Consider the following 16,974-nt stretch of genomic DNA (forward strand, 5'->3'; position numbering starts at 1 on the left):
CGACATCGATTCCGAGTCCGAGGCTTCCTACGGGAGCGAGTACTCCTACCAACCGCCGAGCGAAATCGATCACGGTTCGTCCCGAAACGCGTACGAGTTTTAATGCAGTTCTGACGCCGACACATCGCGGCATGCCCCCGATCCCGCGATGTCTCCTCACGACCACCGACCCGAGCGCGCTGAACCAGGCCGACTTACCGCGCCCCTCTGTGTCGTCCGTGTCGTCCGAGTCGGAAACGGCGTCGGAATCGCCGTCGACGTCTCGCCGAGACGAAAAGTTGAGCGGGACGGTGCCGAACCTGTTTTGGCGCGCCGTCGCCATGGATGACCTTCGCGCGGCGCGAAACTTCGTAGGATTACCGGAAGAGTCGCAGGTGACGTTAGCAGGGGCGAAATCATTCGCGTACGTGCGTCAGGGCACGGAGGTCTGGGACGCGTTGCACGATGGCCGCCTGACGACGGGAGTCCTTAAAGCGGCGCTCGGCTTCGTTGAAGATGGTGTCGATAAACGCGCGCTAGGACTCGGCAAGCGGCACGGTGGACACAACGCGATATTGAGTGCATGCCGTCGATTGCAACGAGAAAAGTGGTGCGATGACGACGAAGTGGGGGACGTAGCAGACGCGAGACGTCGAAACGAAGCGGCGACGGCGGCGTTTAATCGACAGATAGACGGGGACGATGACGACGAGACTGAAGATGAATGTGACGATGTCGGACTATGCGATGATAGTGCCGGCGAACTGTTGAGCGGCGTTGGATCGAACGCGTCGGCGATGGATATCTTGGCGGCGTCTCTGGCGTCGGCAGCCAAGAAGAAGACATCGAAGAAAGGGAAGAAGAAGAAGAAACGTGGGAGCGGGAAGAAGAACAGAGTCGCGGGCGATAGCTCCATGCTCACGAACGCGCAGTACTCTCGAGCGCTCGCGCGAGGTGGAGAGCACGCCATACGCTTAGCGTGGGGATCAGCGCAGGAAGCGTCGACGCTTTGTTCCATGATGGTTCATTTCAAAGGATCCACTGTGTACGAAGCCGGGCTGTGCATGCTCGATGCTGCATCAGACGTTCCAAAAGCGTGGGGCGTTGGTCCACTCCCACCCGTCGGCGCCAGCCCGGACGGATTGATAACCATGGCGAGCGGTGAACGTTTTGTGGTCGAGGTGAAGAATTCATCGCCGTTTCGCCAAATGCCAGGTCGATACGTTGTCGCCGACCGCGAGCCGTATGCCAAACCACCCGCGTATCACATGCCTCAAGTTCAATTAGAGATGCTCTGCACGGGGACGCGCTCAGCGTTATTGGCGATGCAAAGTATGACGTACGGAATAAAAATATTTCGCGTCGAGCGAGACGACGACTTCATAGCGAGTATGCTCCGGAGAATTTCGCGTCTGTACACCACGTACGCGCGTAAGGGTAAAGACCCACCCATGAACTGGGAGGTTCGATCGATAGAACACAAGAAAATGGTGGGCGCTGCCGTTCGACTCGCTGGCGCAGCAACGGTGTACGATCACATTCCTACGTCTTTAGTTCCTAACGATGGATCGATTCATGTCGAAGAGAACGCCTTCGTCGCGTAAGGGCGGTATTGTTTTTTTTCCTAGCTTACAGTTAGAATTGCAGAGTGTAAAATTTGTTACGCGCGGCTATCTAGATTGTACAGACTCCATATTAATGAGTTCATTAAGCGATTGATTCGCTGCACGTCGGCAGTGTGTAACATTTGTCGTTTACGCATAAGCGACCTCCCCCTCGTCTGTCGATTTACGCTCGTCATCGTCCGTGTCAGCGTCCAAATACTTGGGGTTCGTCGATGCGAGCATGGTGACGATTGAAAGCGCGCTGAGAACAGCGAGCGTGACGAAAAGTGCGCCCCATCCGTACTTTTCAGCGATCACCGCGGTAAGCGCGCCTTGCAGCACGGCGCCGACTGATCCCATACCGTTCACCACACCCGCTGCGGTTCCGAGAACTTCTTGGCCGTAACCCGCTTGTTCGCAGCAGTCAGAGACTGCGGTCGAACCCAGCATAGCGTCGGGACCGGCGACTAAGAAACCGATGAGACCCATGACGATGGCGTTGGTGAGCATTCCCATGCTGCATGCCGTTTGGTAGCCCCCGATCGCAAAAGTGAGCAAGGCGCACGACAACGCGCCGAGCACCGTGCGCTTGCCTTCGAAATACTTGTCACCAATAATGCCGCACGCGAGTCCTCCCAGTACGCCGCCCAAATCGTATATGCACGACATGTAGCCAGCAATGGCGACGGACATCTTGTACTCTTGCGATAAATAAAATGGCAACCAGAAAAGCAAACAATAACGAACGATCTTCACGAAGAAGTAGGACAGCATGAGCATCTTTAACCTAGGGATGGCCAAAATTTCCATGAAGGAAACATTTTTGGACGCCGGCTCGATGTCCGCGCGCTTCTTCGTCGACGTCAAAGCTTCTTGCTTATACGTCGTCGTTTGCAACCACGGCGGATCGAGCTGCATCGCGGCGACGAGCGCCGCAGTACACAAAGCGAATGTCGCCGGCAAACTAATCGACAGTCTCCATCCAACCTTACCCAATAAAAATGCGGTGGCAACGGTAGCCAGCGTCGCGCCGACTTGTTGGCTCGTCGCCCAAATCCCCATCGCCGTTCCTCGCTCCTTCGAACTGAACCACGGATTGAGGAGCTTCACGTGTAACGGATACGATGCGGCTTGCGCGAGACCATTCAACGCCCACAGCCCCATGAGAATGTACGGCACCGAGATATATCCAAAAGCGAGACAACAGGCAAACGACACCACGCCGCCGACGACGATGACCGCCTTCGCGCCAATCTTATCCCCAATCGAAGGCATCACAAACTGCCCCAGCGCATACGTGAGCAAAAACGCACTGTCGATTAACCCCATCGTCCCCGTGGTGAGCCCGAGCGCTTCCTTGACCGGCGCCTTCACCACGCTCAACGGCTTGCGCACAAAGTACGCCGACGAGTACGAAATAAACATCCCAGCAAGCGTCAACCGCTGCAACCGCGTCACCTCCGAACGAGGAAACTCTTCCTCGATCACCGTTCCCGGTTTACATTCCTCTCCGGCGCTTTCCCACAGGCATTCATCGTCTTCGGGCGGGAAAGTATACGTGACCGCCTCCTCCAGCGCCGTCGCCGCAGTCGCCTCGGGTTCTCCCGCGTCCCTCACCACCTCGTCCGCCGCCGCGCGCGTCCCCGCGTCGCGTCGTCGACGCGCGCGTACGATTTCGTGCGTTCCGCGCGTCTGTGCCCTCGACGGCGTCCTTCGCGGCGCGTCCAGCGCGCCGCGAACGCTTCGAGCGCGCGGGATCGCGGCGACCCGTTTCTCCGCTCGACGCGCTCGCGACGCGCGCGCGGGCGCGGCGCGCGATCGATCGACCGCGCGCGGCGCGGACGCGAGCGCGAGCATCGCGCTCGGCGTCCGCGTGAGCGCGCGAGTGGTGGGCGCGCGCGCGAGCGTGTGCGGGAGGCGAGTGACGGCGATAACCTCGAACGACGCGCTTTTTGATCTTTACCTCTTCGCGTCTCGCGGCGCGAGGGCGGATTCGCGGATGATTACAACGCGTACAAGACGAAAAGATCGCGCGAGGGCGCGAAGAGAGGACTAACGCGCGTTGCGCGGTTTGGGGATGGCGACGCCGCTGCGAGTGCGAGGAAGCTCGGACTGAGGGACGACGCGCGACGCCGGCGGCGAACCGCCGGCGGCGAGATCGGGCGGCGAGCGGACGCCGAGATCGGGTGGAGGTGCGTGGACGTTTGAGCCGAACATGGACATGCCGGTGGCAAAATGCTGGGAGATTTCGTCGACGGCGTGCGCGGTCGGCGGCGGCGGATTGGATTGGCGCGCCGGGGCGTCGAAAAATAAGCCGCCGCCGCCGGAGGCGATGCTCGAGAAGACGCCGCCGCCGAGGCCGCCGTTCGAAAAGCCACCGTTGGCCGGAGGGGGTGCGCCAAACGAAGGTAGCGCCGTTGCCATCGGCATCTGTGGCTGCGGTGGTGGCATCTGCAGCTGCGAAGTCGGACCGAAACCGGGCGGTAGGCCGCGCTGTTGCTGCGGCTGTTGCTGCGGCTGCCCAAACAAACTCGCCACCGGGATCTGCGTCGTGCGACCTGGCTGCGGTGGCGGCTGTCCCTGTTGCATGTGCTGCTGGATTTTTGCTTGTTCCATGCGCAAAAGCTCTTGCTGCCGTCGCAGCAACAACATCTGCTGCTCGCTCGGTTGCGACTGGTCTCGCTGCGCCTCCGCTTGCACCTGTCGTTGACGCGTCAACATCGCCAAAATCTCCTCCGCCGACGCTCCTGGCGCGACTTGTCTGCCGAGCATATCCAACGTGTGTTCATTGAGCGACTTTGCTGGCTGTTGAAGCATCACAGGTGGGCCTTGAGGAGGTCGCGGTGCTCCCGGCAACCCCGGCGGCTGCGGCGCGCCGCCCATGCCGGGGAGCGTCGGTCTGAGACGCGCCAAGACTTCGGATGGTACGCTCTTATCACCGAGCAAGCACAGTAACGAGCGCATGAACTGTACGTTGTCCGTGGCGTGCAGCATCTTGGATATATCTGCACACGCCGCAGGAAAAGCGTTCAACACGTAATCTCTCGTGCGCATTTGAACCGCTCGAGCGACGTTGTCGCCGGCGGCAAACGGATCTTCCACACCGAGTGGATATTTGAACGCTTGCCAAGAGCTACCGACGATGAACGTACCATGATACGTGGACGCGTTCACCGCGTTCCGAAACAAATCTTTGATGGCGCACAAGTGCGCGAAGAAGCTCACAAAGAGTTCCGCGAGCGTCTCGGTGTTTTCCTTTCCGAAACCCGCGAACTTATCGGCGCGGTACTTTACCGCCGCGATGTCCCTCGATGCATCACTCACGACGCGAGCTTTACTAACTTTCCAAGTATCGAACTGGTCGTCCTCACTTTTCAAATGCTCCTCGAGTTCGCGCTTTTCCGATTCCACCAAATCGGGACGAGGAAGCGTGAGCAGCATCGTCGGCGGCAGAATTGGCACTGGTCGGCGCTGCAAATGATGCATACAAAGCAAACACAACGAGTACGAGTTGAACGATCCCTCCATGGCGTTGTTCACATCGTAATGCTTGGCCCAAAGCTTTATCAAGAACACCAAGTCGCGATAACGTTGATCGATATCCGCGACGACGCCGAGCACGGCGCTCTTGTACACCCCGTCGTTCTCGATGCACACATCGCACGCGACGCCCGTCTGCGGGTCTTTGAACTTGATCAAAGGCACCCGAGCCTTGGAGATGAGTTGGACGTCGCGGTAATTGCGATACCGCAACTCCGAGGCGACTTTGCGCAACAATTGCGCGCGTTTCGTTCGACCCTGGCGCTGTTGTCGACGCGCGCGCACCCCGCCCCGCTGCGATCGGCGCGCCTGCGCTTCTTCCTTTTCATCGTACCACGGTCCATTCTTGTCTATCTGCAGCGAAATATCTATATCGCTCCCCGCCGAGTGAAACGCGCTCACGTACGACCCAAACGGCGCCACCCGCACGCCCTCGAACCGCGTGCTGATCATCGTTTTAAACTTATTCATCAGCGCCTGTCGCTTCGCATCGTCCTGCGGCGTCGTCTTCAACGAATTCACTATCCTACGCAACTCCGAGTCTAACTTTTCCATCGCCTCTCGCGTCGGCGTCCCCGCGCTCGTCCCCGCGCTCGCCTCCTCGCGCGCCTCCTCGCCCCATCGCCCGTCCCCGTCCGTCGTCACGCGCGCGTCCGCCATCGCGATCCTCGCCCGCACGCGTCCCAGCACCGTCGCCGGCGACACCCACTCCCGCGGATCCCGCGCGTCGTCGTCCTCCTCCTCGCGCGCGTCCGCCTCCTCGTCCGAGCGCCCGTCGCTCGACGACCGCGCGTCCTCCTCGCGCGTCGACATCGCGCCGTCGCCGGCGCCCGCGCCGTCGACGGCCGTCCGTCGCCGCGCGCGTCGTGTGCGGCGCGTCGCGCCGCGCGCGCGCGGTCGCGCGACCGAATCGTCGATCGGGCGATTGTCGACGACGAGTCGGGACTCGAGCGCGACCCCCTCGCGCGCCGCCCTCGTATTCGCGCGCGAAAACGTCCGTGCTCGCGAAAACGTCCGTGCTCGCGAAAACGTCGATCGCGCGGACCCGCGCGATCGATCGATCGTCGATCGCGCGAAATCGAAAAACCTCGCGCGATCGATCGATCGTCGATCGCGCGATCGATCGCGCGACGTCGTCCGACGGCGTGACGTCGACGTCACGCGCGACGCGCGCGTCGGCACACACGCGCGCGAGTTTCGACGACGCACGATGCACGCCGCGAGCGCGCGAACGATCGCGACGACCGCGCCGCGGGCGAATAAAAATGTTTCCGAGCGCCGCGCGCGACGGGGGGCGCACGCGCGACGCGCGGCGGCGAGAGAGGTGCGCGAACGATGCGACGCGACGCGCGATGCGGGCGCGTGGGGTCGGGGGGGGACGCGACGCGCGATGCAGGCGCGCGCGAACGCGCGCGGGGGACGAAGGCGCGCGAATGCGATGGGGGACGTTTGCGCGACGCGAACGGCGGCGCGCGCGGCGGTGGATCGCGCGGGCGTCGTCGGGAAGGGGTGGATAAGCGAGATGACGATGGATGACGACGTGGCCCTGGACCGGGGCGACGACGCGCGGGCGGGCGGCGACGCTCGCGACGATTGGCGAACGCGGGTGACTGACGGTGATGATTGGGTTTGTGAACGCGTAGGATACGACGAACGATGTCGCTAAAGTGGCGGCGACGCTCGCGGCGGTGGCGGCGATGACGAACGGCGCGTTCGCCGGGGCGGCGCGCGCGGACGCGTTCAACGCGGCGCCGACGGAACAAGTGCAACAACAGCGCGGTGAGGCGGTGTCCGCGTTCGCGGATGCGTCCAAGGAAGCACCGGCGGTGAACGCCGATGGGTTGCCGGAAGGGAACAACTGGCGTTACAGCGAATTCATCAAGGCGGTGATGAGCGGCAAGGTTGAGCGCGTGCGCTTCTCCAAGGATGGCTCCGCGTTGCAGTTGACCGCGGTCAACGGTGCGCGCGCGACCGTCATCTTGCCCAACGATCCGGAACTCGTCGACATCCTGGCCAAGAATGGTGTCGACATCTCCGTCAGCGAAGGCGAGCAACAGGGCAACGCCGCCTCTTTGGTCGGCAACTTGTTGTTCCCGCTCGTGGCGTTCGGAGGTTTGTTCTTCTTGTTCCGCCGCGCGCAAGGTGGCGATGGCGGCATGGGTGGCATGGGTGGTATGGGCGGTGGACCCATGGACTTCGGTAAGTCCAAGTCCAAGTTCCAAGAAGTTCCGGAAACCGGTGTGACGTTCGCGGACGTCGCCGGCGTCGAAGGCGCCAAGTTGGAATTGCAAGAAGTCGTCGACTTTTTGAAGAACCCAGACAAGTACACCGCGCTCGGTGCCAAGATCCCGAAGGGTTGCCTTTTGGTCGGTCCGCCGGGTACCGGTAAGACCCTGATCGCCAAGGCGGTCGCCGGTGAAGCCGGTGTGCCGTTCTTCTCTTGCGCCGCGTCCGAGTTCGTCGAACTCTTCGTCGGCGTTGGCGCGTCTCGCGTTCGCGACTTGTTCGAAAAGGCCAAGGCCAAGGCTCCGTGCATCATCTTCATCGATGAAATCGACGCCGTCGGTCGCCAACGTGGCTCCGGTATGGGTGGTGGCAACGACGAGCGCGAACAGACCATCAACCAGCTTCTCACCGAGATGGATGGTTTCGAAGGCAACACGGGCGTCATCGTCCTTGCGGCGACGAACAGACCGGACGTGCTCGATAGCGCGCTCCTTCGCCCGGGACGTTTCGATCGTCAAGTTACCGTCGATCGTCCGGACGTCGCTGGTCGCATCCGCATCCTCAAGGTGCACGCCCGTGGCAAGACTTTGGCCAAGGACGTCGACTTCGACAAGATCGCTCGCCGTACGCCGGGTTTCACGGGTGCCGATTTGGAAAACCTCATGAACGAGTCCGCGATTCTCGCCGCGCGCCGTGAACTCACGGAAATCTCCAAGGAAGAAATCGCCGATGCTCTCGAGCGCATCATCGCCGGTGCCGCCAGAGAAGGTGCCGTCATGTCTGAGAAGAAGAAGAAGCTCGTGGCGTACCACGAAGCTGGCCACGCGCTCGTCGGGGCCCTCATGCCGGATTACGACGCCGTGACGAAGATTTCCATCGTCCCGCGCGGTAACGCCGGTGGTTTGACTTTCTTCGCCCCGAGCGAAGAGCGTCTCGAATCTGGCTTGTACTCTCGCACGTACCTTGAGAACCAAATGGCTGTCGCCATGGGTGGTCGCGTCGCCGAAGAACTCATCTTCGGCGCTGAAGACGTCACCACGGGCGCGTCCGGTGATTTCCAGCAAGTCACCCGCACCGCGCGTATGATGATCGAGCAAATGGGTTTCTCCAAGCGAATTGGTCAAATCGCCATCAAGTCTGGCGGCGGTAACTCTTTCCTTGGCAACGACATGGGTCGCGCCGCTGATTACTCCGCCGCCACCGCCGCCATCGTCGATGAAGAAGTCAAGATCTTGGTCACTGCGGCCTACCGCCGCGCCAAGGACTTGGTTCAATTGAACATGGACGTCTTGCACGCCGTCGCGGACGTGTTGATGGAGAAGGAGAACATCGACGGCGACGAATTCGAGCGCATCATGCTCGGCGCCAAGTCGGAGCTCTACCTCAAGGCGGACGAGCCTTCGGTCGCAGTGCCGTACCAAAACTGATTCGCGCGCCAAAAGCAACACATTCGAAACGATAGATGTATCTAATAGCAATTACAACTGACATGTAGTCGAACCATTCACCGTTGAACCGAACCGAACCGAACCGCGCTCGACGTTCGTCGTCGCGCGTCTCGTCTACTTCTTCCCCACGCGTCGCCCCGTCCCTCGGAACTTCCCTTTCCCGCGCGTCCGCCCGCGCCCGCCGAACGCCTCTCGCAGATCATCCCTCACCCTTCGCACGCATCTCGACGCGAACGCGAACGCGTCGACGCCGTATCGCGCTTTAAAGTGCTCGTTCGCCGTCTTCGCGAGCATCGCCATCAGACCAAACTTCACGACGGCGTCGCTCGACACCGCGGTGCGCCTCTTCGGGACGAGCGCCCCCGTCGCGCGGTCGAACGCGTCGCCGACGGCGCCCGCGCGACGGGGCGCGCGTCGAGGCATGACGCGGCGAAGTGCGGCACCGCACATGGCGACTCGCAAGGTGACCATCGCGACGCTCACGCGCGACGCGCGGTGCGAGACGCGCGACGACGGCGCGGTGACGTTCACGCTCGATCGGGCGCGATCGGGCGCGCGCGCGACGGCGCTGCGCGCGGTGTGGACGCAGGGCGAGGCGATGGAGGACGACGGGGCGCGCCTCATCGTGCGCGACGGTGACGCGCGCGTGCGCGTGCGACGACGCGCGACGGCGACGGCGGTGCGCGAGGGGACGTACGTGTGCGTGCGGGGCGAGCCGGCGCGCGCGAGCGACGGAGAGGTGGAACTGGCGAACGCGGTGGTGGCGGCGGCGGAGGACGCGGGACGACGCGAGGCGTGGAGCGACGAGTGCGCGGAGGCGTGGCGCGCGATCGAGCGGCTCGAGGGATGATCGCGTGTGTATCAAAACCATTCCAGCACATGCACCTGTTGGAGACAATGTCTAATAGACCGCCTCGGGAACGCGGACGTCTCGCAGGAAAAAGCCAGACTTTTGATTCGGCGCGTAGCGTAGCGTATCGCGTAAGAATGATGATGTACATGTAACAACAGATGTAAAACTAAGGTGAATGTTTCAAAAGAATCGATCGTTCGTGGCGTTGAACTCGATTCGCAGGCGCGGCCGACCGCGCGGTCCCGTTCGACGACTCGGTTCGCTTTGCGCTTCTCGAGAGACGGGCAAGGACAGCACGGGATATTGCGTGATGAATCGCACGACTTGGTGTAATGGGTGCGTAAGCGAGACGAGCGCGCTGAGCGGGCCGCTGCACAACCCCAGAAGCGCGCGTCCGACGCCCGCGATGGGCTCGGCGATTCGCGGCGCCATTTCGGGCTCCGCCGTCACCGCCGCGGACGCCATGAGATCGATCCCAATCTCGCTCAATCCCGCACCGAGGTACAAAAACACAAACAAACTGTGCGTCCACTCGCACGCGTGGCTAAAAGTCGCGAGCGAGCGGAAGAACCGATTCCCCTTTCTGATCTCTCGGTTGGCCCAAATCCGCGCCTCGTTCGCCGACACCACGGGCACCAACTGCCTCGGCCTCGTCAGCGTCTCCGCGTCGTCCCCCCCGAGCACCGTATTCAACACCGTTCGCAGCGCGAACTTCGCGTACTGCTCCACGCGATCGTGCGCGCACGGCGAGAACCACTGCGCCAGCCTCGCCGCCGCCGGCGCCTTGGCCAACGCGAACGTCTCCCCGCACACCCGACACGCGTTCTCCTCCACGCCGTGCGTGCGCAGCGACACGCGCTGCCACCGCCTGAGACAGTGCACGTGTACGAACGCCGCCGTTCCCGCGCACGCGCACGGGCTCACGAGATCGCCGCGCGGCTCGAAGCAAAATCGACAACTCGGCCGCGCGGCTTCGTCGCCGTCCTCGTCGCCGTCGTCCTCCTCGTCCTCCATCGCCGTCGTCGCCGCCGTCTTCGCGCTCGCGCGCGCGCTCGACGTTCGTCGACGTCCCTCCGCGCTCGCGAACCACCGTCTCGCGCGCGCGTCGTCGTCGCCGTCGTCGTCGTCGTCGCCGTCGCGAATTCTGTCGAGCGCGCGCTCGTCAACCTCGAGCGCGAGCGCGAGCGCGTCCCGCGCGCGCCGCGACGCCGCGGCGCGCTCGCGATCGGCGCGCGCCTTGACCGCGCACGCCGCGCACGCGACGAGCGCGAGCGGGAGCATGGCGCGCGCGAGTCGGTGCCGTCACACGTCGACGTGTGACGGCACGCGCGCGCGCGGCGCTCGCCGCGCGATGCGGCGACGACGGCGCTCGCGCGCGCGCGCGCGCGCGGTGGTCATCGCGTGCGTCGTCGCCGCGCTGTGCGCGGGGTGCGAGGTGCGCGCGCGACGCCGCGGGCGCGCGAAGGCGACGTCGCGAACATCGTTGACGCGACGACGAACGACTGACGACGACGACGCGACGACGGGGGCTCGCGACGCGCGCAGGGCGCGAGCGGGAATAAAAAACGACGGCAGCGCGCGCACCGCGCGAATTCGCTCGATCGAGAGCTGTCGGTGAAGCGGGAGGCGTGCGCGGCGAGCGCGCGCGCGGAGCGGCCCGAGTGCGACGACGGGGACGACGCGTCGGTGATGGAGAATTGCGTGTTGAGGTGCGCGAGCGCGAGTTGTTACGACGAAGTGTACGGACGCGATGCGCTGGAGGAGGGAGAGGTGGACACGGAGCGTGGACGGGCGTTTCGGTCGTGCGCGAGGGAGGAGTTGAGGCGGTTGCGCGGGTATCAGACGTTCGGGACGGAGTGACGCGACGACGGCCGTTTCGCGACGCGCGCGTTCGCGCCGTCGCGCGCGCGAACGCGCGCGTAGTCGTAGACGTAGTGTAGTGAAGTGAATTAAAATTAGACAGCGGCGCGTGAACAAATCTACTTTTCCTCAACCGCCGACGACTCGTCGCCGACGACGTCCGCCTCACCCGCGAACACCCCCTTCTGCGCGTACACCACCGCCATGAGCAGCACATCCGCCGAAAACACCCCCGCAAACGATTTCCACACGAACGGAATCAACACGTTCACCAACGGCATCGCCACAAACAACAAATTCAACGCGTCCTTTTCCTTGGCGTCGCAGTCCCGCGCCCGCAGGCTCGGCACCGTAAACATCCACAAGCTCCACATCCCCATCAACCGCGCGATCGACGGTTCATCCGACGGATATATCACATTAAACGCCAACAATCCACCGACGATGACGGCCAGATACGCCTGTACCTCGAACACCGTGTACAAAACGCTTCCCTTGTACGCCGGGTTCTTCTTCTTCTTCGCCTCCCCCGACGAGCTCGGCGCGAACGTCGTCGCCGTCTTCTTGACGAACTTGCTCAGATTGCGCTCGAGTTCGGCGTCGGTGATGCTCTTCGTTTTATCGTCGTCCGTGTCCGTCGTCGCGCGCGTCGTCGTCGTCGTCGCGCGTTCGACGCGCGCGAGGTGCGTCGTCGTCGTCGTCGTCATCGCGCGTCTGTTTCGCGCGCGCGCGCTCGCGGGCGCACCGCGCGCGACGCCGAGGCGCGCACCGATCGTCATCATCGCGCGCGACGTTCGCGCGCCGTTCGCGCGGCGTCGTGTGCGGCGCGGCGCGCGTCGATCGCGTCGGTGGATAACATTGGCGCCGCGCGCGAGTGTCAAATCTCTCGACGTCGCGACGACGCGCGGCACACGCGCGCGCGGCGACGCCGAGCGCGCGCGCCAACGGCGAGGATGGTGCGCGCGAACGATGCGCGTCGAACGGCGCGCGCGATGCGCGCTCGCGACGCGCGCGCGCGCGCGGCGGGAGATGATTGCGTCGAACGAACGAATGCGCGACGACGCGTTCGACGCGCTGACGACGACGCGATGAGGGACTGACGACGGCGCGAACGCGCGAACGCGCGCAGAGTTCGTTCGTGAAAGCGGGGTCGTACGACCCGACGCTCGTGGACGTGGAGCTGACGGCGGAGGAGGCGAAGACGCGGGCCAACCGCCGGGACGCGTTTCGGGAGCACCTGCGCGCGACGCTCGCGGAGAAGGAGCTCGTGGGGGCGTTCGCGAAGATGTATAGGATGAATGAGAAACCGAAGGATCCGTTACAGTGGTTGCTGGATTACTTTGAACGCGATCAGAGGGAGCATATACGACGCGCGGAGGAGACGGCGGAGACGTATCGCTCAGAGTTGCTGAGAGCGGAACAAGAGCGGGATTCGTTGATCGCGAAGATGGAAGTGATGCGGCAAAAGGTGAGCAATTTGGAGCGCACGGTGCAGGAGCTTCGCGACGGAGGGCGCAAGCACGTCGTGGGAGTGTACGGTGGGGAGGAGATGCCCACGGGGGCCGACGCACCCGCGCCCGCCGAAAAGGAGAACGACAAAAAGGAGAAGAAGGAGAAGAAAGAGAAGAAGGAGAAGAAGGAGAAGAAAGAGAAGAAAGAGAAGAAGGAAAAGGAGAGCGCGGCGAGGCCTCCATCCGATGATGAGTTTTTCGGCAACTCGAAGGAAACCTTCGGGTCGATGAAAATGAAGACGACTCCCGATATGTTCGACGACAGCGACAGCTCAAGCCTACCGAAACAACAATCTCTTCGCGATCAAGTGTAATCGTGTATGTATTCTCAAGCTAAACGATCCGTTCGTGTGCGTCGCCATCGCTCGGTCGTTTTTTGTGCGGGCGCACGAGTGCCGCCACGACGGGCGCGGGAAAAAGAAGGTAAGAGTGTGTATGGGCAAGCGGTACGCGAACGGCACCCGTTTGAACGGCACCGATGTGAAAATGTCTGTTCGCGAAATGTCTGTTCGCGGCGGGACGCGGCGAAGGGAAACTAATGTAAAACGACAAGAGGCTAGGTGTACAGTGAATCGGCGAAGACGATGCCGTGGCGCAGACTCTCCGCGCCTTGCTCGAACTTTTTCGCCAAGCCGTCGTCGCCGACGGCGACGCACGAGCGATGTAATTCCATCATGAGTTCGTCCAGGCGACGCATGGCGCGAATGATGGTGCCCTCGAATAGATCTGTCTTTTTGACGATTTCGGAAAACGGTTCGCCTTTGGCCCAGCAGTACACGATTTCGACCATGGTTGGCTTGAATGATTCGACGAAGTCGTCGACTTCGATGTCGATTTTACACTCTTTTTGTACGTTGCCAATTTCTCGAGCGGCGTCCTGAAGGGCTTTGAGCGGCTTCGCGAGCGCCTTTGCGGATTTATCCATGTTCGATGTGTTGCTTTTCTCTACGGGCATGAAGCACGACGCCAAGGCAACGAGCTCGTGAGGGCTTAGACCGGCGAATACGCCATTGAACATGAGCTCGGTGACTAGGAGTTCGTCAGCGGTGTCGATTTCGCACGCGGCGCGACCTTTCGTCAAAACGACGCCATCATTGTCGATGTGCCCGAGTTTCTTCAAAACTCGACTTCGCGCGCTCAAATCGTCGCGGAACTTTGTCAACTCGCTCGATTGAATCTGTGTCTCCAGTCTCGACGCTTCAGCGAGGAGCTCTGATTTCTGCTCGATGACGTCGATTTTTGCCGTCATTTCGCTGCGCTCGAGCGCATCCGCTTCGCTGTACAACGCGTGCGAGTGGAACTTGTCGCGTAACGCGCCAAGTGAACGGTATGTGCGCACAAATGCGACGTCATTAATCCCCATATCATCGACAGGATGTATTTGCGGAATCACCTGGCCTTTTTCGGTGAGTTTCTTCGTAACAGTTTCGACGGCAATCCAAACGCTTTCGCGCGCTTCTTTCGTGCGCAAATCACCTGGAAGCGTGAAGCGCATCGCGCTAATAGCATCAACGAGATGTGTGCCCACAGGTACGATTTCCGTTGTGTTCATCTTCAGATTCTTTGCGTCCGCAGGCGCAAGTCTACCCTCTGCCGCGCCTGGACCGCAACGAAGCAAACAGTCGAGCACGTGTACGTCGCCACCCTTCGCATCTTTAACTGTGGAAACTTGGATGACAACACCCCACCCCCAATTCGTGTCGCCATCTCTTATGCGAACTAGTCTACCCGAAGTGAAGAATCGCAAGCAGTTTGCCGGTTGGAGCATCGTGCGCAAGACCACTTTCTCGGCTTCGCGATAATCGCGTCTGAGTTTGATATACTCTTGAATCTCTTCGCTACCCACCGACTTTATCTTCGCCGCCTCCTGTTGTACTTCAGTGAGCCGAGCCTTTAATTCTGGTAACTGTTTGGCGTGCTGAAACTGATGAAACGAGCGAGCGATGACGTACTCTGCGTCAATCGTCCCCGTCGCGCGTTTTAAGAGGTTCAAAATACTGTAATAACTCAGCTTAAACTCTGAGTTCAACGGCTGCGGCTTCCCAAGAATCATCTCCTTCATCGCGTGTTCTTCCATGCGCTCATCGCACATGACGATGCAGATACCACGGTCGTCTTTACCACGTCGACCAGCTCGGCCGGACATTTGCGTATACTCTCCGGGCGCGAGAACGCGCATATCGGTGCCATCAAACTTTTTAACAGCGGTGAAAATGACGGTTCTCGCCGGCATATTCAGTCCCATGGCGAACGTCTCAGTTGCAAATAAGCACTTAATCAGCGACTCGCCGAACAGAATTTCTATGAGCTCCTTCAAAACCGGAAGTAAACCACTGTGATGAATGCCGATGCCCGCCTCGAGCAATGGCAAAATCGCTTGCACCGCCGTCAACTGACGGTCTTCTTCGGACAAATTCAGCAGTGCGGCGTTGTACACCTCACGAACCTGCTCAGCCTCCTCGGGAGTGTTGAAATTCAATTTTGACACGAATTTGGCGTACTCTTCGCACTCGCGTCGGCTAAAACTAAACACGATGACGGGGAAGAAGGTTTTCTCCTTCACCATACGCACGATGCGCAAAATATCGGCGTCCGCCATCGACCCGCCGCCGCGACCGCCACCGCCACCGCCACGACCGCCGCCGCCGCCGCGTGCGCGTCCACCGCCACGACCGCGACCGCGACCGCCGCCTCCTGAACCACCGCTCTTCTCAGCCCCATCCGCGATCGCCTGCTGCAACCTCGCAAAATTGTCCGAACGAAACTGACTCTGCTCGTTGACGACTAAATGTAAACCGCTCCCGCCCTTGGGAAACGCGTAATGCTGCAGCGGCGTCGGTCGATGATCCGTGTACACCACGTGACACGGATGATTATGTAAGCTCGTCACCCACTGCGCGAACTCGAGCGCATTCGGCAGCGTGGCGCTCAAAAACACCAACCGCGCGTCCTTCGGCGCAAAGATGATCGACTCTTCCCACACCACCCCGCGTTCTCTGTCCCGCATGTAATGCACCTCGTCGAACACGATCCACTTCACCTCGCGAATTACGTCCCCGCCTCGATATAACATCGACCGCAGCACCTCCGTCGTCATCACGATGCACGTACTATTCGGATTAATCGACGCGTCCCCCGTCATCAACCCGACGTCGCCGAATTCCTCGCTCAACTCCCGATACTTTTGATTACTCAGCGCCTTCAACGGCGACGTATATATCACCCGCTGTTTATCCCGAAACGCCATCGCGATCGCGTATTCCGCCACCACCGTCTTCCCCGCCGACGTGTGCGCGGCGACGAGCACGCTTTCGTTTCGTTCCAGCACCGCCGTCGCCGCGCGCTGAAACGCGTCCAGCTCGAACGGGTACTCCTTCGCCCTCGCGCCGTCGTACCGCGGGTCCCGCAGCGCTTTCACGTCGCCGACCCAGTCTCGCGGCACCGCGACTTCGTGCACGCAGCTCGTCCTCGCGCGCGCGCGCGCGTCGCCGTCGTCGTCGCCGCCGCCGTCCGCGATTCCATCCGCCGCCGCCTCCGTCGCCTTGCGTCGCTTCGCCGCGTCGCGCGCGCGCGCCGAGTGTTCGGACGCGCGCGCGTTCGCGCACTCGAGCTCGGCCGTCGCGGACATCGCGCGCGTCGCGCGCGCGCGTGCCGCGCGCGCGCGTCGACGAATGTCGCCGACACTCGCCGACGCGACGTTCGGCGTCGCGCGCGCGCGCGCGCGCCGCGGCGACGCCGACGCGCTCGCGGCGACGCGCGACCGTCGCGCGCGATGTCGGACGACGACGCGTCGTCGGACGGCGAGGTGTACGCGAACGGCGTCGCGTTCGCGCGCGCGGCGTCCTGGCTCGGCGCGGCGTCGACGCTCACGCACGACGCGTTCGCGGCGGTGGAGACGCGCGAGAGCGCGCGCGAGGCCGCGGCGCGCGCGCCGCGGTTAGGGCTGGGGGCGA

The 16,974-nt window shown here is 62.1% G+C and overlaps 10 protein-coding genes across 10 annotated transcripts; 5 read left to right on the plus strand and 5 right to left on the minus strand.

Annotated features, from left to right (window-relative positions):
• Window positions 1-131: 131 nt before the first annotated feature.
• On the plus strand, window positions 132-1,583 carry OSTLU_94721 (predicted protein; the record flags this gene model as incomplete). Its single annotated transcript, XM_001419552.1, has 2 exons — window positions 132-933; window positions 1,015-1,583. The coding sequence occupies 2 exons, from the start codon at window positions 132-134 to the stop codon at window positions 1,581-1,583; spliced, it is 1,371 nt and encodes a 456-aa protein (XP_001419589.1).
• A 150-nt stretch (window positions 1,584-1,733) lies between these two features.
• On the minus strand, window positions 1,734-3,008 carry OSTLU_94723 (MFS family transporter: glycerol-3-phosphate; the record flags this gene model as incomplete). Its single annotated transcript, XM_001419762.1, has 1 exon — window positions 1,734-3,008. The coding sequence occupies one exon, from the start codon at window positions 3,006-3,008 to the stop codon at window positions 1,734-1,736; it is 1,275 nt and encodes a 424-aa protein (XP_001419799.1).
• A 627-nt stretch (window positions 3,009-3,635) lies between these two features.
• On the minus strand, window positions 3,636-5,576 carry OSTLU_94724 (predicted protein; the record flags this gene model as incomplete). Its single annotated transcript, XM_001419763.1, has 2 exons — window positions 3,636-4,838; window positions 4,878-5,576. The coding sequence occupies 2 exons, from the start codon at window positions 5,574-5,576 to the stop codon at window positions 3,636-3,638; spliced, it is 1,902 nt and encodes a 633-aa protein (XP_001419800.1).
• Window positions 5,577-6,820: 1,244 nt separating this feature from the next.
• On the plus strand, window positions 6,821-8,776 carry OSTLU_35099 (predicted protein; the record flags this gene model as incomplete). Its single annotated transcript, XM_001419553.1, has 1 exon — window positions 6,821-8,776. One exon carries the CDS (start codon window positions 6,821-6,823, stop codon window positions 8,774-8,776), a length of 1,956 nt encoding a protein of 651 aa, XP_001419590.1.
• Window positions 8,777-8,911: 135 nt separating this feature from the next.
• OSTLU_33559 (predicted protein) lies at window positions 8,912-9,097 on the minus strand (the record flags this gene model as incomplete). The annotated part of the gene is made up of 1 exon (XM_001419764.1): window positions 8,912-9,097. The coding sequence occupies one exon, from the start codon at window positions 9,095-9,097 to the stop codon at window positions 8,912-8,914; it is 186 nt and encodes a 61-aa protein (XP_001419801.1).
• Window positions 9,098-9,849: 752 nt separating this feature from the next.
• OSTLU_93261 (predicted protein) lies at window positions 9,850-11,268 on the plus strand (the record flags this gene model as incomplete). Its single annotated transcript, XM_001419554.1, has 1 exon — window positions 9,850-11,268. A coding segment is annotated over one exon (1,419 nt), but the record flags the coding sequence as incomplete, so codon positions are not given.
• Window positions 11,269-11,339: 71 nt separating this feature from the next.
• Window positions 11,340-11,510, plus strand: OSTLU_33561 (predicted protein; the record flags this gene model as incomplete). Its single annotated transcript, XM_001419555.1, has 1 exon — window positions 11,340-11,510. One exon carries the CDS (start codon window positions 11,340-11,342, stop codon window positions 11,508-11,510), a length of 171 nt encoding a protein of 56 aa, XP_001419592.1.
• Window positions 11,511-11,629: 119 nt separating this feature from the next.
• OSTLU_88260 (predicted protein) lies at window positions 11,630-12,217 on the minus strand (the record flags this gene model as incomplete). The annotated part of the gene is made up of 1 exon (XM_001419765.1): window positions 11,630-12,217. The coding sequence occupies one exon, from the start codon at window positions 12,215-12,217 to the stop codon at window positions 11,630-11,632; it is 588 nt and encodes a 195-aa protein (XP_001419802.1).
• A 246-nt stretch (window positions 12,218-12,463) lies between these two features.
• Window positions 12,464-13,335, plus strand: OSTLU_33563 (predicted protein; the record flags this gene model as incomplete). Its single annotated transcript, XM_001419556.1, has 2 exons — window positions 12,464-12,466; window positions 12,640-13,335. The coding sequence occupies 2 exons, from the start codon at window positions 12,464-12,466 to the stop codon at window positions 13,333-13,335; spliced, it is 699 nt and encodes a 232-aa protein (XP_001419593.1).
• A 242-nt stretch (window positions 13,336-13,577) lies between these two features.
• Window positions 13,578-16,649, minus strand: OSTLU_50379 (predicted protein; the record flags this gene model as incomplete). Its single annotated transcript, XM_001419766.1, has 1 exon — window positions 13,578-16,649. One exon carries the CDS (start codon window positions 16,647-16,649, stop codon window positions 13,578-13,580), a length of 3,072 nt encoding a protein of 1,023 aa, XP_001419803.1.
• Between the last annotated feature and the right edge of the window lie 325 nt (window positions 16,650-16,974).

The sequence above is a fragment of the Ostreococcus lucimarinus genome, chromosome 9 (genome assembly GCF_000092065.1).
Source record: "Ostreococcus lucimarinus CCE9901 chromosome 9, complete sequence".
NCBI lineage: Eukaryota > Viridiplantae > Chlorophyta > Mamiellophyceae > Mamiellales > Bathycoccaceae > Ostreococcus > Ostreococcus sp. 'lucimarinus'.